This window comes from Ipomoea nil, unplaced genomic scaffold (assembly GCF_001879475.1).
Source record: "Ipomoea nil cultivar Tokyo-kokei standard unplaced genomic scaffold, Asagao_1.1 scaffold3069, whole genome shotgun sequence".
NCBI classification, from domain to species: Eukaryota; Viridiplantae; Streptophyta; class Magnoliopsida; order Solanales; family Convolvulaceae; genus Ipomoea; species Ipomoea nil.
This window is the reverse complement of record NW_017619497.1, coordinates 2,156,746-2,177,752: the sequence shown is the minus strand read 5'-3', so window position 1 is coordinate 2,177,752 and position 21,007 is coordinate 2,156,746. Positions and strand designations below refer to the sequence as shown.

At 46.0% G+C, this 21,007-nt stretch overlaps 1 protein-coding gene across 2 annotated transcripts; it reads right to left on the bottom strand.

Annotated features, from left to right (window-relative positions):
- Positions 1 to 1,112: 1,112 nt before the first annotated feature.
- On the bottom strand, positions 1,113 to 19,923 carry LOC109164687 (shikimate O-hydroxycinnamoyltransferase-like). Of its 2 annotated transcripts, XM_019313224.1 has the most exons (3): positions 19,852 to 19,923; positions 19,257 to 19,721; positions 1,113 to 2,101 (listed from the first exon to the last, which is right to left on the bottom strand). In XM_019313224.1, exons 1-3 carry the CDS (start codon positions 19,867 to 19,869, stop codon positions 1,127 to 1,129), a joined length of 1,458 nt encoding a protein of 485 aa, XP_019168769.1. In that variant the 5' UTR covers positions 19,870 to 19,923; the 3' UTR covers positions 1,113 to 1,126. The 2 variants fall into 2 exon arrangements, with proteins under 2 accessions (XP_019168769.1, XP_019168768.1); XM_019313223.1 differs by lacking the exon at positions 19,852 to 19,923 and having other exon boundaries at positions 19,257 to 19,803.
- Between the last annotated feature and the right edge of the window lie 1,084 nt (positions 19,924 to 21,007).

The window sequence follows — 21,007 nt, the reverse complement described above, 5'->3', positions numbered from 1 at the left end:
TATTCTCATCGATCAAACACCTATAGATATGATTTTAGAGTGATTTTGTTTAGATATTGAAGGTGTTTCCTTGGGATGACGATTTTACCCCTAAAAATATAAAGTCCGGCAATATTTCATCGTCAATTTGGTTGAAAGGACCAAAATTGATAAAAACAACAAAGTTAGGCACCAAAATTGAAAACTTTTAAAGTTGTGCACCAAAAGTGATAGATCCTCTAAAGTCGTGGGACCAAAAGTGAAATTAATTCAAATTGGAAACACTTTTTTTAGTTTTCTAGAAAAGTGAAAAACTATTAATTAAAAACTATTTTCTAAATAGAAAATAGAATTTTCTATCATTTATTTGACTATATGTCACTGTAACCACATTTTACCATTGTCTACTTACATATTTATTCATTACTATGATTACATTCATTTATCTTCAATCTTTTCTACTTGCTTTACTTAATTAAATATAACTTATTTGCTTATGCTAATAGTTGGACATTATTCACATTATCAAAGTTAAAAATTGAATTCTATATTAATTTTTATATTTTGATTGAACTCAATTATATTGATTATTGGTTCAGATATTTTTAGTTATGTTATATCATAATACAACTTTGGTCCGGATATCGGATATTAAAATTTCACATATATTACTATATTAGAATTCAAAGTAAAATATATATATATTTATATACATGTCATTAAATGAATATATCCAAAAATATTTTAAATATTAGGTAAAAAAAAATTATTTAAACTAAATTTTAGGTGAACTTTATAGGTTATTGGTGACGGTCTCGAAATGACCACATGAGCACATGTCATCCATAGATATTGTGTGGATCTATAGCTGTGTGGACCATGATTAAATAATGACGTCTTTTTGAGTAAAAAAAAAATTCACGTAACCCAATGGAACATACATTTTTATAATTCATAATGTGCACTATTCTAAAACATAATATACATTATTCTAATTTTAAAGTACATTATCTTTATTACAGAACTTTCATTATTGTAACACATAATGTACAATGTTCTAATTCATAAAATTCAATGATGTTGTTTTAGACCATGATCCACACAGCTGTGTCTAGGATAAATTTGCCCACATGTCATTGCTTAATTATCAACGGGAGGCCGGAAATGAGGTGTTAAGATATATATGATTTAAGGGCTTGAAGACATGAGCAGCCTGCGTCTCCAGCACATCCAAGTACCTCTTCAACAGGTGCACATACACGATCCAATCTCCATTGCAATGGACACTTGGCATCGGCATCACATATCCCGTTTGACCGCCCCATGGAAAATGGTAAGACCCGAAACCCGGCGCGCCCCATCCGAAGTCCACTTGCGACACCGGAAACTTAAGCCCGGACGACACCACCACGGCGGCTTCTTGCCCCTCTTCCTTACAGTAAACCCTCACGATCGCCTGTTCCGGCCTGTGCACTTCCACCCAGTCGATCAGAGCCAAGAAATGGGATTCCCTCGCCGCGTTCTCCAAGCACGCGTGCACCCTCTCCGCGACCCCACTCAGCGGCGTTGATCGGAGCTCCGTCACGCTCGCTTCGGAAAACGGAACCGAAAGGACGTTTCCGACGTAGCTTTGCAGGGCGGAGGGAGAAAAACAGCTTTTCATCATTCTTTGCCGCCCGTCTACGACGACTCCTAGCCGGCATCTCTTCCCGTCATCGCCGCCGCCTTTGCAGCCTTGGGCGACGGTTTTCCAGAGGAAAGCGCTGAAGGACTCGAGTTTGCTCCGCCGTTGTCCGCCGCCGCTGGCCAGGGACTGGAGGAGCGCGATTTGGTCGGAGGGGACGTAGTAGATGCGGCTGATGAGGCGGTCTTCATCATCGTCGTGGATTGGCGGCGGTGGGAGGGAAGATCTCATCAAGTACATCTCATCTAGGGATGGGTAGTGGGAAGGAGGGCGGCGTGGATTGAGCAGAGATCGCCGGAAAGATGGACGGAAAGATGTATTGTTTGCACGGGCGGTATCAGCCCAGGCCACCAAGAACATGTTTGCTGAGTGGGCATCGGCGACGCGGTGATCGAATGTGCATCCAACCACAAGCCCGCCGCATTTCAGTTCTGTCACCTGATCACCTCAGATTAAATCTAATCAATTTTCCTTTCAAAAAAAAAAAAAATCTAATCAATTTTGAGGTTGATAACAAAAAATACAGAGTTAAGCTCCCCATCTTATGACCTCTGGAAGAATCACTACATATCATTTAAGCATAATGTGCTTGACAGTTTTCTTGATTTAGTCATCAACATTTGTTTAATTAGGTCACTGACTTGATAGTGTTGTCTATTGTTAGAATCAAGCACTAAAAAAAAAAAAAAACCACACAGTATAAGATGACTAAATTAGGTAAAATCATTATAGTTGACGACTAAATTATGTTAAATTACTATAGTCAACGATTAAATTAGGTATTAATAGATGTGAAATTATCAAGCTATCTTAATAAATATATAACTCAATTAGGTAAAATCATCACATTCCAAGACTCAATTAAGCACAAAATTAAAGGATATTTAGAACTAAATTGATAAAAACCATCATAGTCTACGACGAAATTGGGTATTTATACTTCTTATGTCCCATTTTATTTATCTAGTTTGATTAATGGGACTTGAAGTGATTTTTAATTAAATTTTCATAATATGTTAATTGTAACAGACACATAATTTATTAATTGAATGTAAATAATATATTGACCGTAAACACATAATTTAAATGTCAGTTTAAACCAAAATCTACAATACAAAGTGAACATTAGTCAACGGTATAACAATTTGTTATACATGGCATGGGCTAGGGCTAGCTTGGCTTGTAATATGGACTAGGCTAAGTCATTATTTTTTAATGAGCCGGCCCAGTTTCTAGGCCCTTTTAAAGAAAAACCATTCTCTATTTCAAAATTTAAAACTTTTTTTTTACTACTTTTTTTTTTTTTTTTTTTTTTTGAATACCTTTTTCTTACTACTTAGCAATTGTGATTTGTAAATTTATTCTTATTAATTTTACACTATTGATTCTTGATTTCTTGTATAGTTTTTTGAAAAATAATTTTAATTTGTAAAATAATTTATTTATTATTTGATGGTTTTAGGGTTTTCGGGTCCAAGGAGGTCCAACACAACCTTTGGCTGGAGGGTGCACCTTTCAATAAAAGGTATGCCTATCTCGGAGATAATGCTAGTGCTCGGAACCTTTTTGGTATTCTCCCCCTCTGGGTGTTCAATTGTCTCCCCTTTTACAAGAATGGAGGAGCCTTTATATAGCGGCTCCTCCTCTACCGACTTGAAGGCCCTTAATGGCCGACTTCAAGGCTAATCAAGATATGGAGCCGTTGGACGCCATTACTTGGTCGACCAACGACTCTTCCAGGCTTGTAACAGCCTGACCGAGTCCCGCTTTCAATGCCCTAACGGCTCCCTTTTAAACGAGCCTCTTCAATGCTCTCAACGGCTCCTTGAACCGAGTCTTCCCCTGGGCTTGGGCCTCGGTCGACTCCTCGTCTCGGCCTAAGCTCCCACTGGGCTCCTCTTTAGTAGCTCTGAACCGGGCCCCGTGCTTGGGCCTGGGCCGGCTCCCGGACTCGGCCCAATTGCTTTTCGGACCCCTCTTTACACTGGCCCACTTCTCCTATCTATTTTCTTTGGGCCCCTATCTCTTGGGCCGGGGTCCTTACCCCATCAACTAGTCCCTCACTTTTCCATACCCGGTCCGCTAGCCTGGGTTTGGAAAAGTAGCAACTGTCCATCTCCTTCAATCACCGTATCTTCGCCTTGAATAGTTTTCGGTAACGTCCGGATCCTCAGCCATTCCCTCCGGATCTCGCGGGGCCGTTTGGATTCTTCCGTCTAAACTTGGCACCTATAAATGGCGTCCTCCCTTCTCTCTCACCTTCACAAGTCCATCATGGGTCGTTCTCCTCTGAAAGGAAAACGGATTGACTTCGGGTCTCCTTGGCGTCCGCTGCCCTCCAAGCGGACTCGGCCTGAACGAGAACACAAGAAGAAGACTCCTCGCCCAGCCCCTCAGAGGTCTCCTGCCGGCGCTATATCTTCAGCTTCTCAGCCGCCGACTCCTACTCGACGCGAGGTCGCTCCGCCTTCACGCCATCCGCCTACTCCCACGACTGCCCGAGTGACTTCTCAAGATGGGTCCTTTGTTGAGGTGGCGGTTCCAGAGCAACTTACTTTCAAAATGACCTTCTCGATTCCGCTGGACGACCTGGACGGGCCGGTTACGGGCCTGATGAATGATGAGGATTACGCCCGCTACCTGGAGGTGTATCCGGATGACAAGGAGCCAATTGCGCCACGACGACTCATGCCAGCTTTCTGGGACTCGTTCTGTCCATCCCCGCCTGGACCATCGGGGGGGTTCTTTGGGGGCGACTCCTCCTTGCCTGGCGAGTGATCGTATGTACCGGAGTCGGCCATAGTTCGGAGGAATTTCTTTTAGGAGCATTTTCATATTCCTTATTGTAATAAGCTCCTTGCCATTTGTATCCTCCTTTTTGCAATAATAATAATAATAATAAATCCTATCCTTGCCTTATGTTTTGTCGTGTTCTATTGCGTACTCATCCGGACGACTGGTCAAGGAGTCGGTCACGTCATCAGAATCTTTTCAGTCTGACACCTGCAAGATTCCCCATATCTTGGGCGAATCCAATCTTCTCTGCGTTGGCGTGCGAATCTCGCTCTTCTCGAGCGAATCTGATGGAACTAATCTCTGATAGAGATTCGCGTCATCCGTCTAATCTGGCTCAGTTATGTCAGTTATAATCTCCTCCGCGATTATCGCCTAGGTATTTGCCTTCGCTGGGCTATATAAAGGCCCTTTACAGTTGATGCAAATCGCAACATTCTCCACTTTGCGAAGATACGGCGCTATGAGTTATATGGACGGTAATCGCCGCTGGTCCATTCGTAACAAGGAGCATGCTCGTCTGGAGCAATTGAGGCAGAAGAGGTTGGCTAACGGAGGTCGTTTGGTGGGCGACTCGGCTTCAGACCCCATCGTGGTGCCTCCAGACATGCTGGACCTGATGTGTAGGGAGCCTATCGACGTGGAGATGGAGCCTGTGGTGGAGGATCCAGAACCAATGGTGGAAGAGAAGTGGGAGGCTCCTCCCCTTTTTGGAGTTGCCATGTCGCCGAGCGCCTTGGAGAGGCCCTTGCAAATGATCGACGACGGGAAGCCCGCCGTATATTTGGACGAAATGCCTGAGCCTGAGCCGAGTCCTCTGCCTTTCCGCTCTCAGTACCTCCTGGAAGGCCCTCCGACTGCTCGCCCGTCGACAGAGAAAGAAGCCAAGCCTTGACCTGTCTTTCTTTTGTAATTTGCATCGGCCGAGTTCTGGGCCTTGTAATCCTCGTACTAGTTAAATAAACTGTGTGTTTTTCTGTCCGACCCCACATTTTCTTAGTATTTTGTCGTCCGACCTCTGGTCTATGCGACTGATTCCTAGTCTCGCTATGGCGAGACCCTCCTGATGAGGGAGTCGCCGAGTCTGATTGCCGACCTAGTTACTAGAGTCTCTTCTTGAACTCGGCTGACATCATTCGATGAGCCGGGTTCTACCGGGTCGTTCTAGAAGCTTCCAGCTCGTATCTCGTGGGCCCAGAGGCCACGGCCCACTACGGGCTTCCGGCTTAGCAGGCCGGGTCACTGACGTTCCACCCTAGCCTAGGGCAGACGCGCCGTCTGTGGGCTAACCCTAGGCCTGAACCGTCACCCCGCCTTTTGAGGCATTAAATGCGGCGTCCCTTCATATCCCGTCACCTCCACTTCCTCCAACGAGAAGGTGGCACGTGGCCGTCCTTTGAGATTCCTCCCCTTTAAATAGCCATTTCGTCTCTCTTTCCATTCTTCTTCTCTAGTCTTTCCTTTCAACTTCAACTTTGAGCTTCTCCGGCCACTCTGTAGTTCCTCTGATCTCCCTCCTGACTTAGGTAATGTCTTCTTCCTCGCATTCTTCTTCTTCCCGTCGTTACTCGGTTGATAACTCGGAGGCGACCTCTCCCTCTTCTTCTTCTCCTTCTTCGTCTTCTTCTTCTCCTCCGCGTCGTATGGAACTCCCGGCGGACGTTCCATCGACGTCTTCTCTTCGTCGTATGGAACTTCCGGCGGACGTTCCATCGACGTCTTCTCTTCCTCCGACGTCTTCTCTTCCTCCGACCCCCTCTTCTTCGGGGTCGGTTACTCCGTTGAGCCCCGCTCCTTTGACGACGGTGGCGGCTCTGCCAGGTGGCATTGGACGGCCGCGGGGCAAGTTCGATTCCATCGTCTGCCCTTCCGGGCCACCGTCCGTTGTTAATGCGGTGGACCTGGAAATGGCCCAATACCTTCTTGGGCCTTCAGCCGTAGTCCTCGCCCCGGAGGGCCGGCAAATTTACGACCCCCCCCGAGGGTTGTGTCGGCATTCACTTGCACTCGGTTGCCTTTGGCTTCCGAGTTCCTCCGTGTCCTTTCCTTTCCCTTTTTTACCGCCATTATAACTTAGTTCCGGGCCAATTAGTGCCCAATTCTCACCGACTCCTCACCTATTTTGTCAACCTCTGCCACTGGTGGTTGTGCGAGCCGGATCTAGGCCTGTTCCGGTATCTCTTCACCGTGAACAAGGTTGGCTCGCACTCGCCTGGCTTTGTTCAAGTTGCCGCTCGCCCGGGGCGACAACTTTTCGAGGGGCTGTCCGATTCCATTAAGGACTGGAAGCTCCTCTACTTCTTCGTCCGCCCGGCTTTCTCTTCTTCACCTTTCCGACCTTGTGGCCGGCCGCTCTATTCAAGCCTTGCTCTCGGCGTGCCGTCCCTTCCGATGATGCGGTCCTGGGCGGCGAGTTCTTGAAGGGCTTTGGGCCGTACTCCGTCAAGTACTGGTCCCGAGTCCGGGCCATGGCTAAGCGTGGCTTGCTGCCGGAAGGTGCGGCCACCGTAGGTAGTCTTCGTTACCCCTCGTTCCTTTTCTTTTCTTATCTTGTCATATTCTGACTCGGAATACTTCATGGCGTTTCCTCCCTTTCGCAGGTACGTACGACTCCGACTCCTCCAGCTCCGACGAAGCGGTTGAACCGACTCCAGTGATGGCGGATAGAGCCGAAAAGATGAGGCGTCGGCTGACCCAGCGCACTTCTGGCACTGCTGCTGCTTCCTCCTCCCAACCGTCTCCTGCCCCCAGGTCGACTCCCCCACTACCTCGTAACGTGGTGGATTTGACTCCTTCGCCCGTCGTGTCGCCCACTCGGCAGCCGCCTCCTCCTCAGACAGAGAGTCCGGGCTCTAAGCGCCCGGCCGGTCAAACTGATGAGCCGGCTCCGAAAAGGATCCGGCTGTGCCATGAGGTAGAGGAGGATGCCCAGATCTGGATGGGTGCCTCCTCCGTCCGAAAGTGGTGTGCTAACGTCCTCCTGCCTAAGGACGTGTCGGCGACTCACGCTCTGGGGGATGAGTACATTATCGAGGCCTCGCTGCGTCAATCGTACCGTGTAAGTGTTCCCAACTTAATTCTTCTCATTCTTCTTTCCTTTTATTATCTGACTTGTGGCCGTTTCGCAGAACCTCACCTTCCAGATGGAGATGAGCAACCGGCTGCAGAACTACAGGGCCGAGATGCGGTCTGTGACCCTCAAGCTACGCCAGACGGAGGAGGCCTTTCTGGAAGAGCAGGCGAAGCACCTCAAGGTGGTGGAGGTGCACAATTCCGATATGCTGAGGGTCACCCGTCAGTGGGAGGAGGAGCGGGACAAGGTGGCGACGATTGCTGCGACCTCTGTTGAGGAGTACAAGAAGTCGGCCGCCTTCGAGGCGGAGGTGAAGGCAGCGATAGAGGCTCGCCAGAAAGAAATTGCTAAGGAGTGGCTGTCGACGCCGGATGGTGACGAGTTCCTCCTGGACTTGGGGCGAGCGTGACTATCGCCTCGGCTTTCGCGAGGCGCAAACAGAAATCCACTCTGCCTTGTTGGTCCGCGACTCCTCTTTCACTCCCGAGGGCTGGGGCCTCAAGCCCGTGATAGATGCTCTTCCGGCGACTGAAGGGCCATCGGCAGCTGTGGACCCGGTAGCTCTTCCGGCAGCCTCTGGTCCGGCGACTCTTCCTTCAGCAACACCCCCCGAGCTCGCCGAGTCCTCTCTTCAGGCTGAGGACCCTTCTTCTGTTCTTTGACTGGACCAACAGTAGGGGCTCAAGTCGAGGGGATTGATGTTGACACCCCCTCCCCAGTAGTTTAGGGCTATTCTTTTGGGATAGTCCCTTTTGTAAAGGCTGGCCTCCTTCTCGGGCCTTTTTTAACTTTAATAAAATTCCCGTTTTATCTTCCTTTGCGTATTATCTTGGGCTCGACACTTTTTCTTTAACCTTGTTTCTTTAACTGCTCACCGAGTCCCTCAGTCGAGGCGACTCTTCATGGCTTTTCCACGGAAACGACTAAGGGTCTGGCCCCTTGTTTCCTAACTCCTTCTCGCCGAGTCCCTCAGTCGAGGCGACTCCTTTGGCTTTTTATTTCTCAGAAACGTTTAGGGTCAGTGCCCCGTTGTTTCTTTAAATACTTGCCGAGTCCCTCAGTCGAGGCGACTCCTCTTGGCTTTTTCACGGAAACGACTAAGGGTCTGGGCCCTTGTTTCCTAACTCTTTCTCGCCGAGTCCCTCAGTCGAGGCGACTCCTTAGGCTTTTTCTTTCTCAGAAACGTTTAGGGTCAGTGCCCCGTTGTTTCTTTAAATACTCGCCGAGTCCCTCAGTCGAGGCGACTCCTCTTGGCTTTTTCACGGAAACGACTAAGGGTCTGGGCCCTTGTTTCCTAACTCTTTCTCGCCGAGTCCCTCAGTCGAGGTGACTCCTTAGGCTTTTCCTTTCTCAGAAATGTTTAGGGTCAGTGCCCCGTTGTTTCTTTAAATACTCGCCAAGTCCCTCAGTCGAGGAGACTCCTCTTGGCTTTTTCACGGAAACGACTAAGGGTCTGGGCCCTTGTTTCCTAACTCTTTCTCGCCGAGTCCCTCAGTCGAGGCGACTCCTTAGGCTTTTTCTTTCTTAGAAACGTTTAGGGTCAGTGCCCCGTTGTTTCTTTAAATACTCGCCGAGTCCCTCAGTCGAAGCGACTCCTCTTGGCTTTTTCACGGAAACGACTAAGGGTCTGGGCCCTTGTTTCCTAACTCTTTCTCGTCGAGTCCCTCAGTCGAGGCGACTCCTTAGGCTTTTTCTTTCTCAGAAACGTTTAGGGTCAGTGCCCCGTTGTTTCTTTAAATACTCGCCGAGTCCCTCAGTCGAGGCGACTCCTCTTGGCTTTTTCACGGAAACGACTAAGGGTCTAGGCCCTTGTTTCCTAACTCTTTCTCGCCGAGTCCCTCAGTCGAGGCGACTCCTTAGGCTTTTTCTTTCTCAGAAACGTTTAGGGTCAGTGCCCCGTTGTTTCTTTAAATACTTGCCGAGTCCCTCAGTCGAGGCGACTCCTCTTGGCTTTTTCACGGAAACGACTAAGGGTCTGGGCCCTTGTTTCCTAACTCTTTCTCGCCGAGTCCCTGGAATGATTAACCGTAACTTGTACTTTTATTCAAGTCTTTCAGGACCCTTGGGCCCATACATGTTTTGTCCCTTTCTATTAGTAGAACTTCTTCAGGTGGATAACGTTCCAAATCCGGTCCACGGGCTTGCCTTCCATGGTTTCCAATTTGTAGGTTCCAGCTTGGACAACCGCGGCGATGCGGTATGGTCCCTCCCACTTAACCGCAAGCTTGCCCCCTTCGGTGGGTTGACTGGCCTGTCGATTCCGTAGTACGAGGTCGCCGACCTGGAAAGATCGCGGACGAATCCTCCGATCGCGATATCTTTTTACCGCCTGTTGGTATTCAATCATTCGCGCACTCGCGGCTTCCCTCTTTTCTTCTAAGAAATTTTTCTCAATTCGAAGACTCTCTTCGTTCTCCGTGTCTGAATAGGTACGGACCCGGTGAGTGGGTTCGACCACCTCAATTGGAACCTTGGCCTCAAAGCCGTACGCGAGGGAGAACGGACTCTCTCCCGTTGCTCGTCGTTGGGTAGTGCGATAAGCCCATAGGACTCGGTCAAGCTCATCCGCCCAATTCCCTCGAATATCTTCCAATTTCTTCCGAATCCCATCCACCAGCGTTCGGTTCACGTTCTCGACTTGTCCGTTGGCCTGCGGGTATGCCACCGACACTTTAGTGTGGCGGATATCATGCCGGCGGCAGAAGTCAGCGAATGCCTGACAATCAAACTGTCGCCCGTTGTCGCTGACAATGTGTTCGGGCAGGCCGAAGCGGCAAATCACCCTTTTCCACAGAAAGCGTCGGCATTGGTACTCGGTTATGGTAGCCAGTGGTTCCGCCTCAACCCACTTGGTGAAGTAGTCGATAGCTACGACACAGAACTTCAAGCCTCTGGGGGCGACTGGTAATGGGCCCAGCAAATCAATCCCCCACTTGGCAAATGGGATAGCGGTGGTGACCGGCGTGTAAAAAGTAGCTGGCCGAGTGTCTTTCTTGGTGAATGCCTGGCAAACGCTGCACTTGGATATCCATTCAATACAATCTCGCATCATGGTTGGCCAATAATATCCTTTGACGACTAACTTCCGAGCAAGCGTGTGGGCGCCTTGGTGCGCGGCACAAATGCCTCTGTGGGCTTCGTCCATTATTTTCTCGGCCTCGGGCCTTAGCAAACATTTTAACAAAGGTCCTCCGAATGATCGTTTATGTAGTTGCCCATCAATGATTTGGAAAGAGGGGGCCTTTCGTCGAACCCTTGCGGCGACTCCCGGGTCTAGCGGTAACTTGCCTTTTTCTATGAATCGCCGGATGTCCTCTATCCAGAACATCTCGGGGTTTTTCTCTCGGTCCCATTCTTCGCCGGTCACTTGCTGGATCCTTAACGGTGTTTCTTCAACGCTTGGTCGACTTAGCTCCTCCCTCTGACAGATTTTTGCCAAGTGGTCCGGTACTCCCTCCAAGGCAATCTTGGATAATATGTCCGCCTCTATGTTATCCATCCGGGATATATACTCTATTTCGTAGGCTTCGAATTCTTTTAACATCTCGACTGCGCGCTCTCTATATAGAGTCATCCGGGCATTCTTGGCTTCGTACGTGCCTGAGATCTGCCTGACTACTAACCTAGAGTCAGTCTTGACTCGTAACCTCTCGACCCCTAGGGCCCTGGCGAGTCTGAGGCCGTTTAACACAGCTTCGTACTCGGCCTCGTTGTTGGAGGCTTGGAACAGGTAGCTCAAGGCATAGTACAGTCGGAATCCTTCGGGAGTGATGAGCACAACACCACCTCCACAGTGCTGTCGACTTGATGCTCCGTCCGCATGCATTTCCCACCACTCGCCTAAGCAGTTCTCCGTGGCGTGTTCCTTCTCTTCCTCGCTCGCCGTGCATTCGACCAAGAAGTCGGCTAAGGCTTGTCCTTTTATGGAAGGCCGGGGCTGGTACTCAATCCCATACTGGGTTAGTTCTACGGCCCATTTTACCAGGCGGCCGGACGACGATGGGTTTCGCAAAACACTTCCGAGAGGTTGGTCTGTCAGTACTCGGACGGTGTGGGCTTGGAAGTAGGGCGCCAACTTGCGCACGGTGTCACCGACGCGTATACAATTTTTTCCAAGGCGGTATACCTTGACTCAGCAGCCTTCAGAGACCGGCTCACGTAATAAACTGGGTGCTGGACTCGCTCTTCCTCTCGGACCAACACCGAACTCACCGCCTTGCAAGAGGCGGCTAAGTACAGAAACAAGGGCTCGCCCGCCTGGGGGGTAGACAATACCGGGGGTGTCGAGAGGTATTGTTTCAATTCTTCAAACGACTGCTGGCACTCCGGGGTCCAAGCGAATCCTTCCTTCTTCTTCATGGCTTCGAAGAAAGGCACGGTCTTATCTGCCGCTTTGCTTAGGAAGCGGCTAAGGGCGGCCAACCGGCCGGTCAGCCGTTGCAGGTCTTTTATAGTGCTGGGAGGCTGCATGTCGACGATGGCCTGTACTTTCTCAGGGTTAGGCTCGATACCTCGCTTGGTGACCATGTAGCCCAGGAACTTTCCACCTTGCACGGCGAACGCGCATTTCTTAGGGTTCAGCCGGAGGTTGTACCTTATCATCACCTTGAAGCAATCGGCCAAATCTTCTGTGTGTTTGCTCTCCTCTCGGATCTTGACGAGCATGTCGTCGACGTACGCGGCCATCGATTTCCCCAGCAGATGCTGAAACAATCGGGCCACCATTCGGGTATATGTGGCTCCGGCGTTCTTGAGCCCGAAGGGCATGATTCGGTAACAATAAACTCCGTCCGGTGTCAAAAACGCGGTCTTTTCTTCGTCCGCCGAGTGCATGAATATCTGATGGTACCCCCTAAAGGCGTCCATAAAGCTCAACAGCGCCGACCCCGCAGTCTCGTCAACCAGTTGATCGATCCGAGGTAAAGGAAACGGGTCTTTTGGCCAGGCCTTATTAAGGTCGGTGTAGTCCACGCACATCCGCCACGCCGGGGGCTTGGGTACAAGGACCACATTCGCCAACCACTCCGGGTACTTAACTTCGCGGACGTGTCCGGCTGCGAGTAGCGTGCTCACTTCCTTCTTCACAAATTCTCTTCGGTCGTTGGCCAGGTATCGCTTCTTCTGCACAACCGGTCGATGCCCGGGATCCACGGCGAGTCTGTGCGATATGATCGATCGGTCGACGCCCGGCATGTCCTCCGGGCACCAGGCGAAGACCATCCGGTGTTCCCGGAGCACCTTATTAATTTCTTCCTTTACTTCCTCGGGGAGGTCGACTCCAATTCGGACCCGTCGGTCCGGCTGCGTGGAGTCGATCTCGACTTCTTCCAACTCGACGGCAGGCTCTGGACGTGGTATTATCGTCTTTTTTGGGGGCCTCTCGGTGATCTCATGGACCTGTATCTCGCGTTTGCCCATCCCCCTACATGCCTGTAGGTAGCAGTCGCGGGCGACCTTACGGTCACAGCGCACCGTGCTTATTCCGTTTGGCGTGCAGAATTTTAAACAAAGATGCTCAATTGAAATCAGAGCTCCTAGATCCTCGAGACCCGGTCGGCCGAGTATAGCGTTATGTGAACAGGCCAGATTCACCACAATGAACTTCATGCTGAGTCTCTGTACGTCTGGGTAACTGCCGATCTCAACTGGAAGTGTGATCGATCCTTCCGCCTCCACTGAGTTCCCTGTGAAACCGGCGAGGGGGGTTTTGACAGGACTCAGCTGTTCTCGAGTCATTCCCATTTTGATGAAGGTTTCTAGGTACAGCACATTGACGCTGCTTCCGGTGTCTACCAGGATTCGTCGAACGACAACGCCATTGATGTCCATGGCTATAACCAACGCATCTCGATGCGGTATTTCCCCGGCTGGTAAATCTCGGTCGGTAAACACAATGGGCTCTCGGCACACCTTTTTAGGGTTCTCCTCGCGCCCGTACACCGTTCCGACGTATAATTGGCGGGCCCAGGCTTTTCTGGTGTTCGTTGAGTCACCACCTTCCGGCCCGCCGACTATCATGTTGATAACCGGCTTCTGACGCCACTGAGCCTCCTCCTCTTCGGGAGTCGGCTGCTTGCCTTGACTGTTTTCGGCAACGGCGGCGGGATCCTCATCCCCTCGATTGACCGATCTTCGCCTCCACTGATTAATAGGCGGGGTTCCTTGCTGAATGATACCCTCCATGATCTTCTTCAGGTAGAAGCATTCCTCCGTGCTGTGAGTATAAGATTTATGATAACGACAATACTTAGAGGTCTTACCCATCTCTTCGTTCGTCGGGCGATCGTCGGTCGACGGAGGCAGAGGCGGGGCAACCGCTTGTATCTCGTGGACCGGACGTTCAGGAATCGACCGATAAGCGTGGACGACGGGTCTGTCATATGGCCGTCTGCCCTCGGGTCGCCGAGTTACGTCCGGGCGCCTTTCCTTGGTTTCAGCTCGCGTCCTCGTCCCGCTGGTGGATCCGCCGACTTCGCGCTGCCGCTTATACTTCATAGCCTGCTCTGTGTTGGCCCTCTTGTTGGCCATATGAATGCCTTCTGCGTAGGTGGCCGGGCGATTGTCCCTCAGGTCTCGGTATAGCTGGCCGGACCGCAAGGACTCAATGAAGAAGGTGAGCGCCGTCTGGTCCTCAACCTCCTCTATGGACTGGATTTCTTTCTGCCAGCGGGCCAGATAGGTTTTCAAGGACTCGCCTTCATCCTGACGAATATCGCCCAAGTGTGTTAGGTCCTTTTGTGGTTTGATATTAGCGGCATAATGGCTCATGAAGCGGTCTGCCAGCTCTTCAAAGTTGTGAATCGACCCCGAGGGCTACGCTACTAGCCACCTTTGTGCTGACCCTTTCAACGTGGGTAAGAAAGCGCGGCACATGACCGGATCTCGTACCCCCAAAACCTGCATCTTAGCCTGGTAGCTCAGCAAATGTTCCCGGGGATCACCAGTTCCATCGAACGTGGCCCGCTCCGGGAACTTGAAATCACCCGGTATCTTATAAGCCATAACCTCGTCCGAGAAGGGTAAGGCGGTCAGCAACGTACGTCCTGGGGATTTGGCTTTCCCCTCCATCCGTTCTTTCAGATTTCGCACTTCTTGTACTAAGTTCGCCACTTCGACCCTCTCCTGGGTGCGATTGCCCGTGGATTCCGTGCTCTCACCGACTTCAGACTCAGCCGGTTGGTCGGGGTTGCGGGGGGGTTGCTCCACGCGACGAGTCTCAGTCCTGGCTCTTTTGGTACGGTTCTTCTCTCGTGCAGCTTGTCGATCGCGAGCAGCTAACGGGGCACGACTGGGTTCCTTCCGACCCAATCGTTCTCTCGCCGACCGACGTCCCACGCTGGGGCCCAGCCGGGAATGAACAGACTGTACCGGTTGGCTTTCGGCCCGTCGGCTCTGTTGCCGGTTGTCGGGCCTATGAGGCGGCTGTAACTCGCGTTGCGGCTGGCGAGTGACGGACTGTTCTCTCATTCCTAGGCTTGCTTCGGCGCAGGCGCGTCCGATTGCACGCAGCTGCTCTGGGGTGAGCAGGACTTGGGGCAATTGTTGGTTTATCGGTGGTGTCGGCGGCGGTGTTGTCTCGTTTTCCCGGCTCCGGGCATTTCTCCGATTCAGCTGGCTTCTCAGGTCTGCCTCCCGTCCATTGTCATGACGGCTCGATTGTTCCTCACTTCCTGCCATGTCTGGAGCTTTTCTAATTCGACTGAGATTCTAATTGTCGTTCCTCAGACTTGCCTCACTCAAGAGGACACGTGACTCTTAGTTTCGATCCCCACGGACGGCGCCAGTGATGGTTTTAGGGTTTTTGGGCCCAAGGAGGTCCAACACAACCTTTGGCTGGAGGGTGCACCTTTCAATAAAAGGTATGCCTATCTCGGAGATAATGCTAGTGCTCGGAACCTTTTTGGTATTCTCCCCCTCTGGGTGTTCAATTGTCTCCCCTTTTACAAGAATGGAGGAGCCTTTATATATCGGCTCCTCCTCTACCGACTTGAAGGCCCTTAATGGCCGACTTCAAGGCTAATCAAGATATGGAGCCATTGGACGCCATTACTTGGTCGACCAACGGCTCTTCCAGGCTTGTAACAGCCTGACCGAGTCCCGCTTTCAATGCCCTAACGGCTCCCTTTTAAACGAGCCTCTTCAATGCTCTCAACGGCTCCTTGAACCGAGTCTTCCCCTGGCTTGGGCCTCGGTCGACTCCTCGTTTCGGCCTAAGCTCCCACTGGGCTCCTCTTTAGTAGCTCTGAACCGGGCCCCGTGCTTGGGCCTGGGCCGGCTCCTGGACTCGGCCCAATTACTTTTCGGACCCCTCTTTACACTGGCCCACTTCTCCTATCTATTTTCTTTGGGCCCCTATCTCTTGGGCCGGGGTCGTTACCCCATCATTATTATTTCTAATCTATAATAAAGATTGATTATTTCTTTAAAACTTTTTCGAAGATTTCTTTTAATTTTGATTTTATTTAATAGTTATGAACTATAATAAAAATATGTCAATAAATAATTTTTAAATTGTATATAAACGTTATAATAATAAAAATAAATGTAAATAATAAAAAATATTGATTATTATATTTAAATGTACTTGTATTCTTGTAATGTTTCAAAGAAATAATTTTTAAGTTGCAAAATATAATTTAAATATGTAACTACATAAATAATAATTTATACATATAAATATATATTATTTAATTTTTAATTATTTTCACTTTTAAAGTTAAGGTGGACACGGTTCTAAAACTGTTCATAATTATAAATATGTAGTTTAAAAATTATGAACATATAGTTCTATAATTATGAACATATAGTTCTATAATTATGAATATAGAGATTCAATAATATAATTGTGAATATGAAGTTAAAAAATTATGAATATATAGCTTTATAATTATGAGCATATAGTTCAGTAGTTATAAACATAGAGTTCCGTAATTGTGAATATAGAATTCAATAATTATGAATATGAAGTTTCAAAATTATGAATATATAACTTTGTAATTATAAATATATAATTAAGTAATTATGAATATAGAACCGTGTCCACCTTACATACAAGGTGGACACGGTTCCACAGCATAACGATCCAAATAGGCAAATTATGTTGTGCATCCGGATGGAAAAACGACGTCGTTTTATTAAAAACGCGAGTCTCATTTAAAAAAAACAGTTTTGATTCCCAGCAACAACATTATATTGTGCATAATTTGAACTATATATCCAGAATCAATGAACTAAAATTTCAGAATCGATGAACTAAAATTCCAGAATCTATGAATTAAAATTCCAGAATGAATGAACTAAAAATCCATAATGAATGAACTAAATATCCATAATAAATGAACTAAATATCCAGCATGAATGAAAAAAAATCAGTTTCGATTCACGTCTAAATATCCATAATCAATGAACTAAAATTCCATAATCTATGAACTAAAATTCCAGAATGAATGAACAACATAATGCTGTTGAGGGGAATCAAAACTAATTTTTTTTTTAAGTGGGATGTGCGTTTTTAATAAAACGACGTTGTTTTTGCATCCGTATGCACCATGCATGGTGCATACGGATGCACAGCATAACGATCCATCCAAATAGTAAGAGAGTCAACAGCCAATAGTTATGCTGTTGAAACATGTTCACCATGCCCATGGTGAACACAGGGGTAAATTCATAATTTCTATACTGTAGATTCATAATTTTTTTTTTCTGAAAACGTAGATTCATAATTTTGTTTTTCATTTGTTGTTAACGGGATAGATCCATAATTTCTAAGCTGTAGATTCATAATTTCTATACTGTAGATTCATAACATCTATACTGTAGATTCATAATTTCTATACTGTAGATTCATAATTTCTGTACTGTAGATTCATAATTTCTATATCTATATTGTAGATTCATAATTTCTATACTAGATATTCATAATTTCTGTACTGTAGATTCATAATTTGTATACTGTAGATTCATAATTTCTATACTGTAGATTCATAATTTCTATACTATAGATTCATAATTTCTATACTGTAGATTCATAATTTCTATATTGTAGATTCATAATTTCTGTACTGTAGATTCATAATATCTGTAACAACAAATGAAAAACAAAATTATGAATCTACGTTTTCAAAAAAAAAAATAAAATTATGAATTTACAGTATAGAAATTATGGATATGATCTACCCATGTGTTCACCATGCGCATGGTGAACACGTTTCCACAGCATAATTTGCGGTCAACAACAGGTCAGCCTGAGGCAACTCAAGCCCAATTGTTATACCATGGACCAGTGTTCATATTGCATTGTGAACCCTGATACAAAAATTTTGTACTTGTAGTTAAGACATTTTGTATCCACAATTAATAATATTTGTACATGTAAGCAAATAACTTGATAATTGTTGACACATAATATGATAGCTACAGGTACAGAAACTATCAACTGCAGGTACAGAATGTGTCAACTATAAATACAAAATCTGAAAGTTATTTGTGGACCAACATAATATGATAATTACAGGTACAAAAACTATCAACTTTAGGTACAAAATGTGTCAACTATAAATACATAATCTAAATGATATTTTTGAACAAGGGTCTACAATACAAAATAGACCCTGATCTATGATATAATTTGATAGTCAAGCCCGCCCACACAAAAATGATTGTTCACACATCTACTTTACTAGGTATACCAAATAGAATAAATTATTATTTGTGAACTCAGAAATTAGGTTAGAATCGGTGACTCGAGTTTTAACAATATTAATACACAAGTTTTTAAAAATTATAAATTATTTGTACCATATATTACGGGCCTAAAAATCAAAGCGCACTTCACCTTTATTATGTACCAAACCGACAACCTTAATAACTCAATCCCTAACTCAAATCATATTACCCTACTACATATTCTATTAGTTTATATAAATATCTCTTCATTCTATGGTACGTATGGTGAACGTTCATTTCATACCAATATAAATTTAAGTCCTCGAAAGCGTAGCTAAACTCGTACATTCCCATTGCATTAATAATCGTTTGCTCATTGCCCCCATGATAAAAGGTGAGAAGTGATAGATGTATTTTATGGAGTATAATATTTGTATTTGTATAAATTTTATTTGGTAAAGAAAAGTGAATGAATAAAAATAATAGTCTATTTTATTTTTTAAATTAATCATAGCATAACACATCAATAGGAAGTAGAAAATGGAGTAAAAAGTATGAGTAAATATATTATTACTCTAAAAAGTCTTGTGTTAGGCCTTCAAAATTAAATTTTAAAAAAAATTGTCATCATAATTAATAAGTGAATATGGAGTTAAAATGAAACTGCTATTTTCATCATAATATAACTTATAATCTTTGGATATTCATGAATTAAATGATTCCACCATTAGTTGAAAAAGAAAATTAATTGTTGTTCATACGGGTTTAACTCAATGGTTCAGTAGGGATATGAGAGCAATGTTTGAACCTTAATGGTGCTAGTGTGGAGATTATGTCCAAAGTGGACAGATCCCCTTGTGTGCACCGACATTTAACCTTGCCCGCTGAATCATTGAGTCACCCGTCCCGGGGTGTGAGCTAGGATTCAACCTTTCGGGAGAAGAAGAAAATTAATTGTCCAATTAAAAAAATGTCAGGTAAAAAAGAAAATTTTGGAAGAGTGAGTAAAACTCCACTCTTAATAAAATTAAGGTGCAAAGAGTGAGTGTATATATTTACTTGAACAGAAAGCACACCCGCTTTCCCGGTAGTAGTGTTATCCGGGACCAACTTTCCATGGACAGAAACATCTGGGCGAAACAGATCCAAATTCTTCATTTCAACATCTGCGTAAGCGTGGTTGAAGTTGACCCCATGGTTGTTGCAGTGAAGCTCCGGCTCGCCATGGCCGTTATGGACCACCTCTCCACAAAATGGGTAGAAGGACACCAGTGTCTCAGCCAGGGCTTTCTTAATAACTCCCACCATTTTCTCCGGCGACCTAAGACTAATGCAGCAGCTATCATTCATGGCGGCCATGGCATTATTGTTGTAGTAGCAGAAGAAAACTCCGAAATCTAATGGCGGGATTAGCAGGTCTAAGTTGGACATGGGCAACCAGTGCTCGTACGCGCCCAGCCTAGCCTTCACCACTTCCTCGCTCTTCATCGTCACCACAAAATCGCAGTTATTGTCTGCACAATCCTGCATAATGTTTATGTCTTTTGTTGAATTCATCGAATTCTTGAATGCCCTGATGATTCTTGATATATGTTGGTATATATATATGGAGAAGGTTAGTATATATATATATATATATATATATACTTGCCACCTTGGGTTGGGTTCTCATCAGCGGTTGCAGAACAAGCTAAAGTGAACAAGAAAGAGAGATCAGACATCAGATTAGATATGATGATATGATATCCAACCCGAGTGCCGGATTTTAAGTTTTTGTGGCCATACAATAAATACACATTTCTACCATCTCTTCATAGAACCTTTTAAATTTAATTGAAAACTTTTAATTTTTATTTCTAAACTAGCTAGGTAAATATTAAATATTGGGCCTCTAAAATTTGGGGCCCCTCTAAAATTGGGGGCCCTGTGCAGTAGCCCAGCTTGCACAGCCTAAAATCCGGCCCTGGCGCAATCCTTTGGTCCGATCCTATTATTTTAGAGGCTCAAACCAAAATATTATATGAGTTAATTGAAATTAATTAAATTGATAATTTTAAATTTTTGTAAATATATAATTTTTTATTAAAAAAAAAACGTTTTAGAATAGATGTGGAGTAGTGTATATTCAGACCTAACTTTGAAGTCATAGATTTAAATCTTTGCAAATATGAAAGCATTTTTTTTTTAACTTCATAAAAAAAAAATAAATAAATAAATAAATAAGAAGCTAGGGGGACCATCTCAATGTTGGGCCAAGAGCGGGTGCCCATTTCGCCCGCCCTCAGGACCGGGACTGCCTTTGGTTTTGATTTCACTCTAAGTGAAGCTGGTGCATGCTGCGACCATAATTGGCAAAAAGACCACATGCTTAAATGGAAAAAGCTAATAACAACTATTGACGGAGGCTACTAAGGGTTAAGTCCATCACCATGTAGCTAGTGGGATCGTTGGGCGAAGGCCAATAAAGAACCAAGTCCAGCATTATATGTGAAGGTATAAGGAAATAAAGTTGCACATTCACTACTAGCTATATAACTTTTGACTTAGCTGTAAGCGTTTGATCCTAACACTTGATATCAATGCCAATAGGGGTGTGTGTTTCAGGATTCAATTGGTTTGGTTTTTTCGATTTCGGTTTCGGTATTAAAAAAAAATGATACCATTCGGTTTAACATTAGAGTTTGGTTCAGTTTGAAAAAGTTCGGTATTCAGTTCGGTTTAAGAACCCCAATTTTTAAGAGTTCCTAATTTTCCAAACACACTACCAAACAATACATATTCACATAGTCCAAATCCAAAGTCTAAACATT

Excerpts from the sequence above, each read along its gene's own strand:
- LOC109164687 (XM_019313223.1), bottom strand. The coding sequence starts at position 19,754 with ATGAATTCAACAAAAGACATAAACATTATGCAGGATTGTGCAGACAAT. Across the intron at positions 2,102-19,256 it reads CGGGTGTGCTTTCTGTTCAA|GTGACAGAACTGAAATGCGG; the intron begins GTAAATATATAC and ends TGAGGTGATCAG.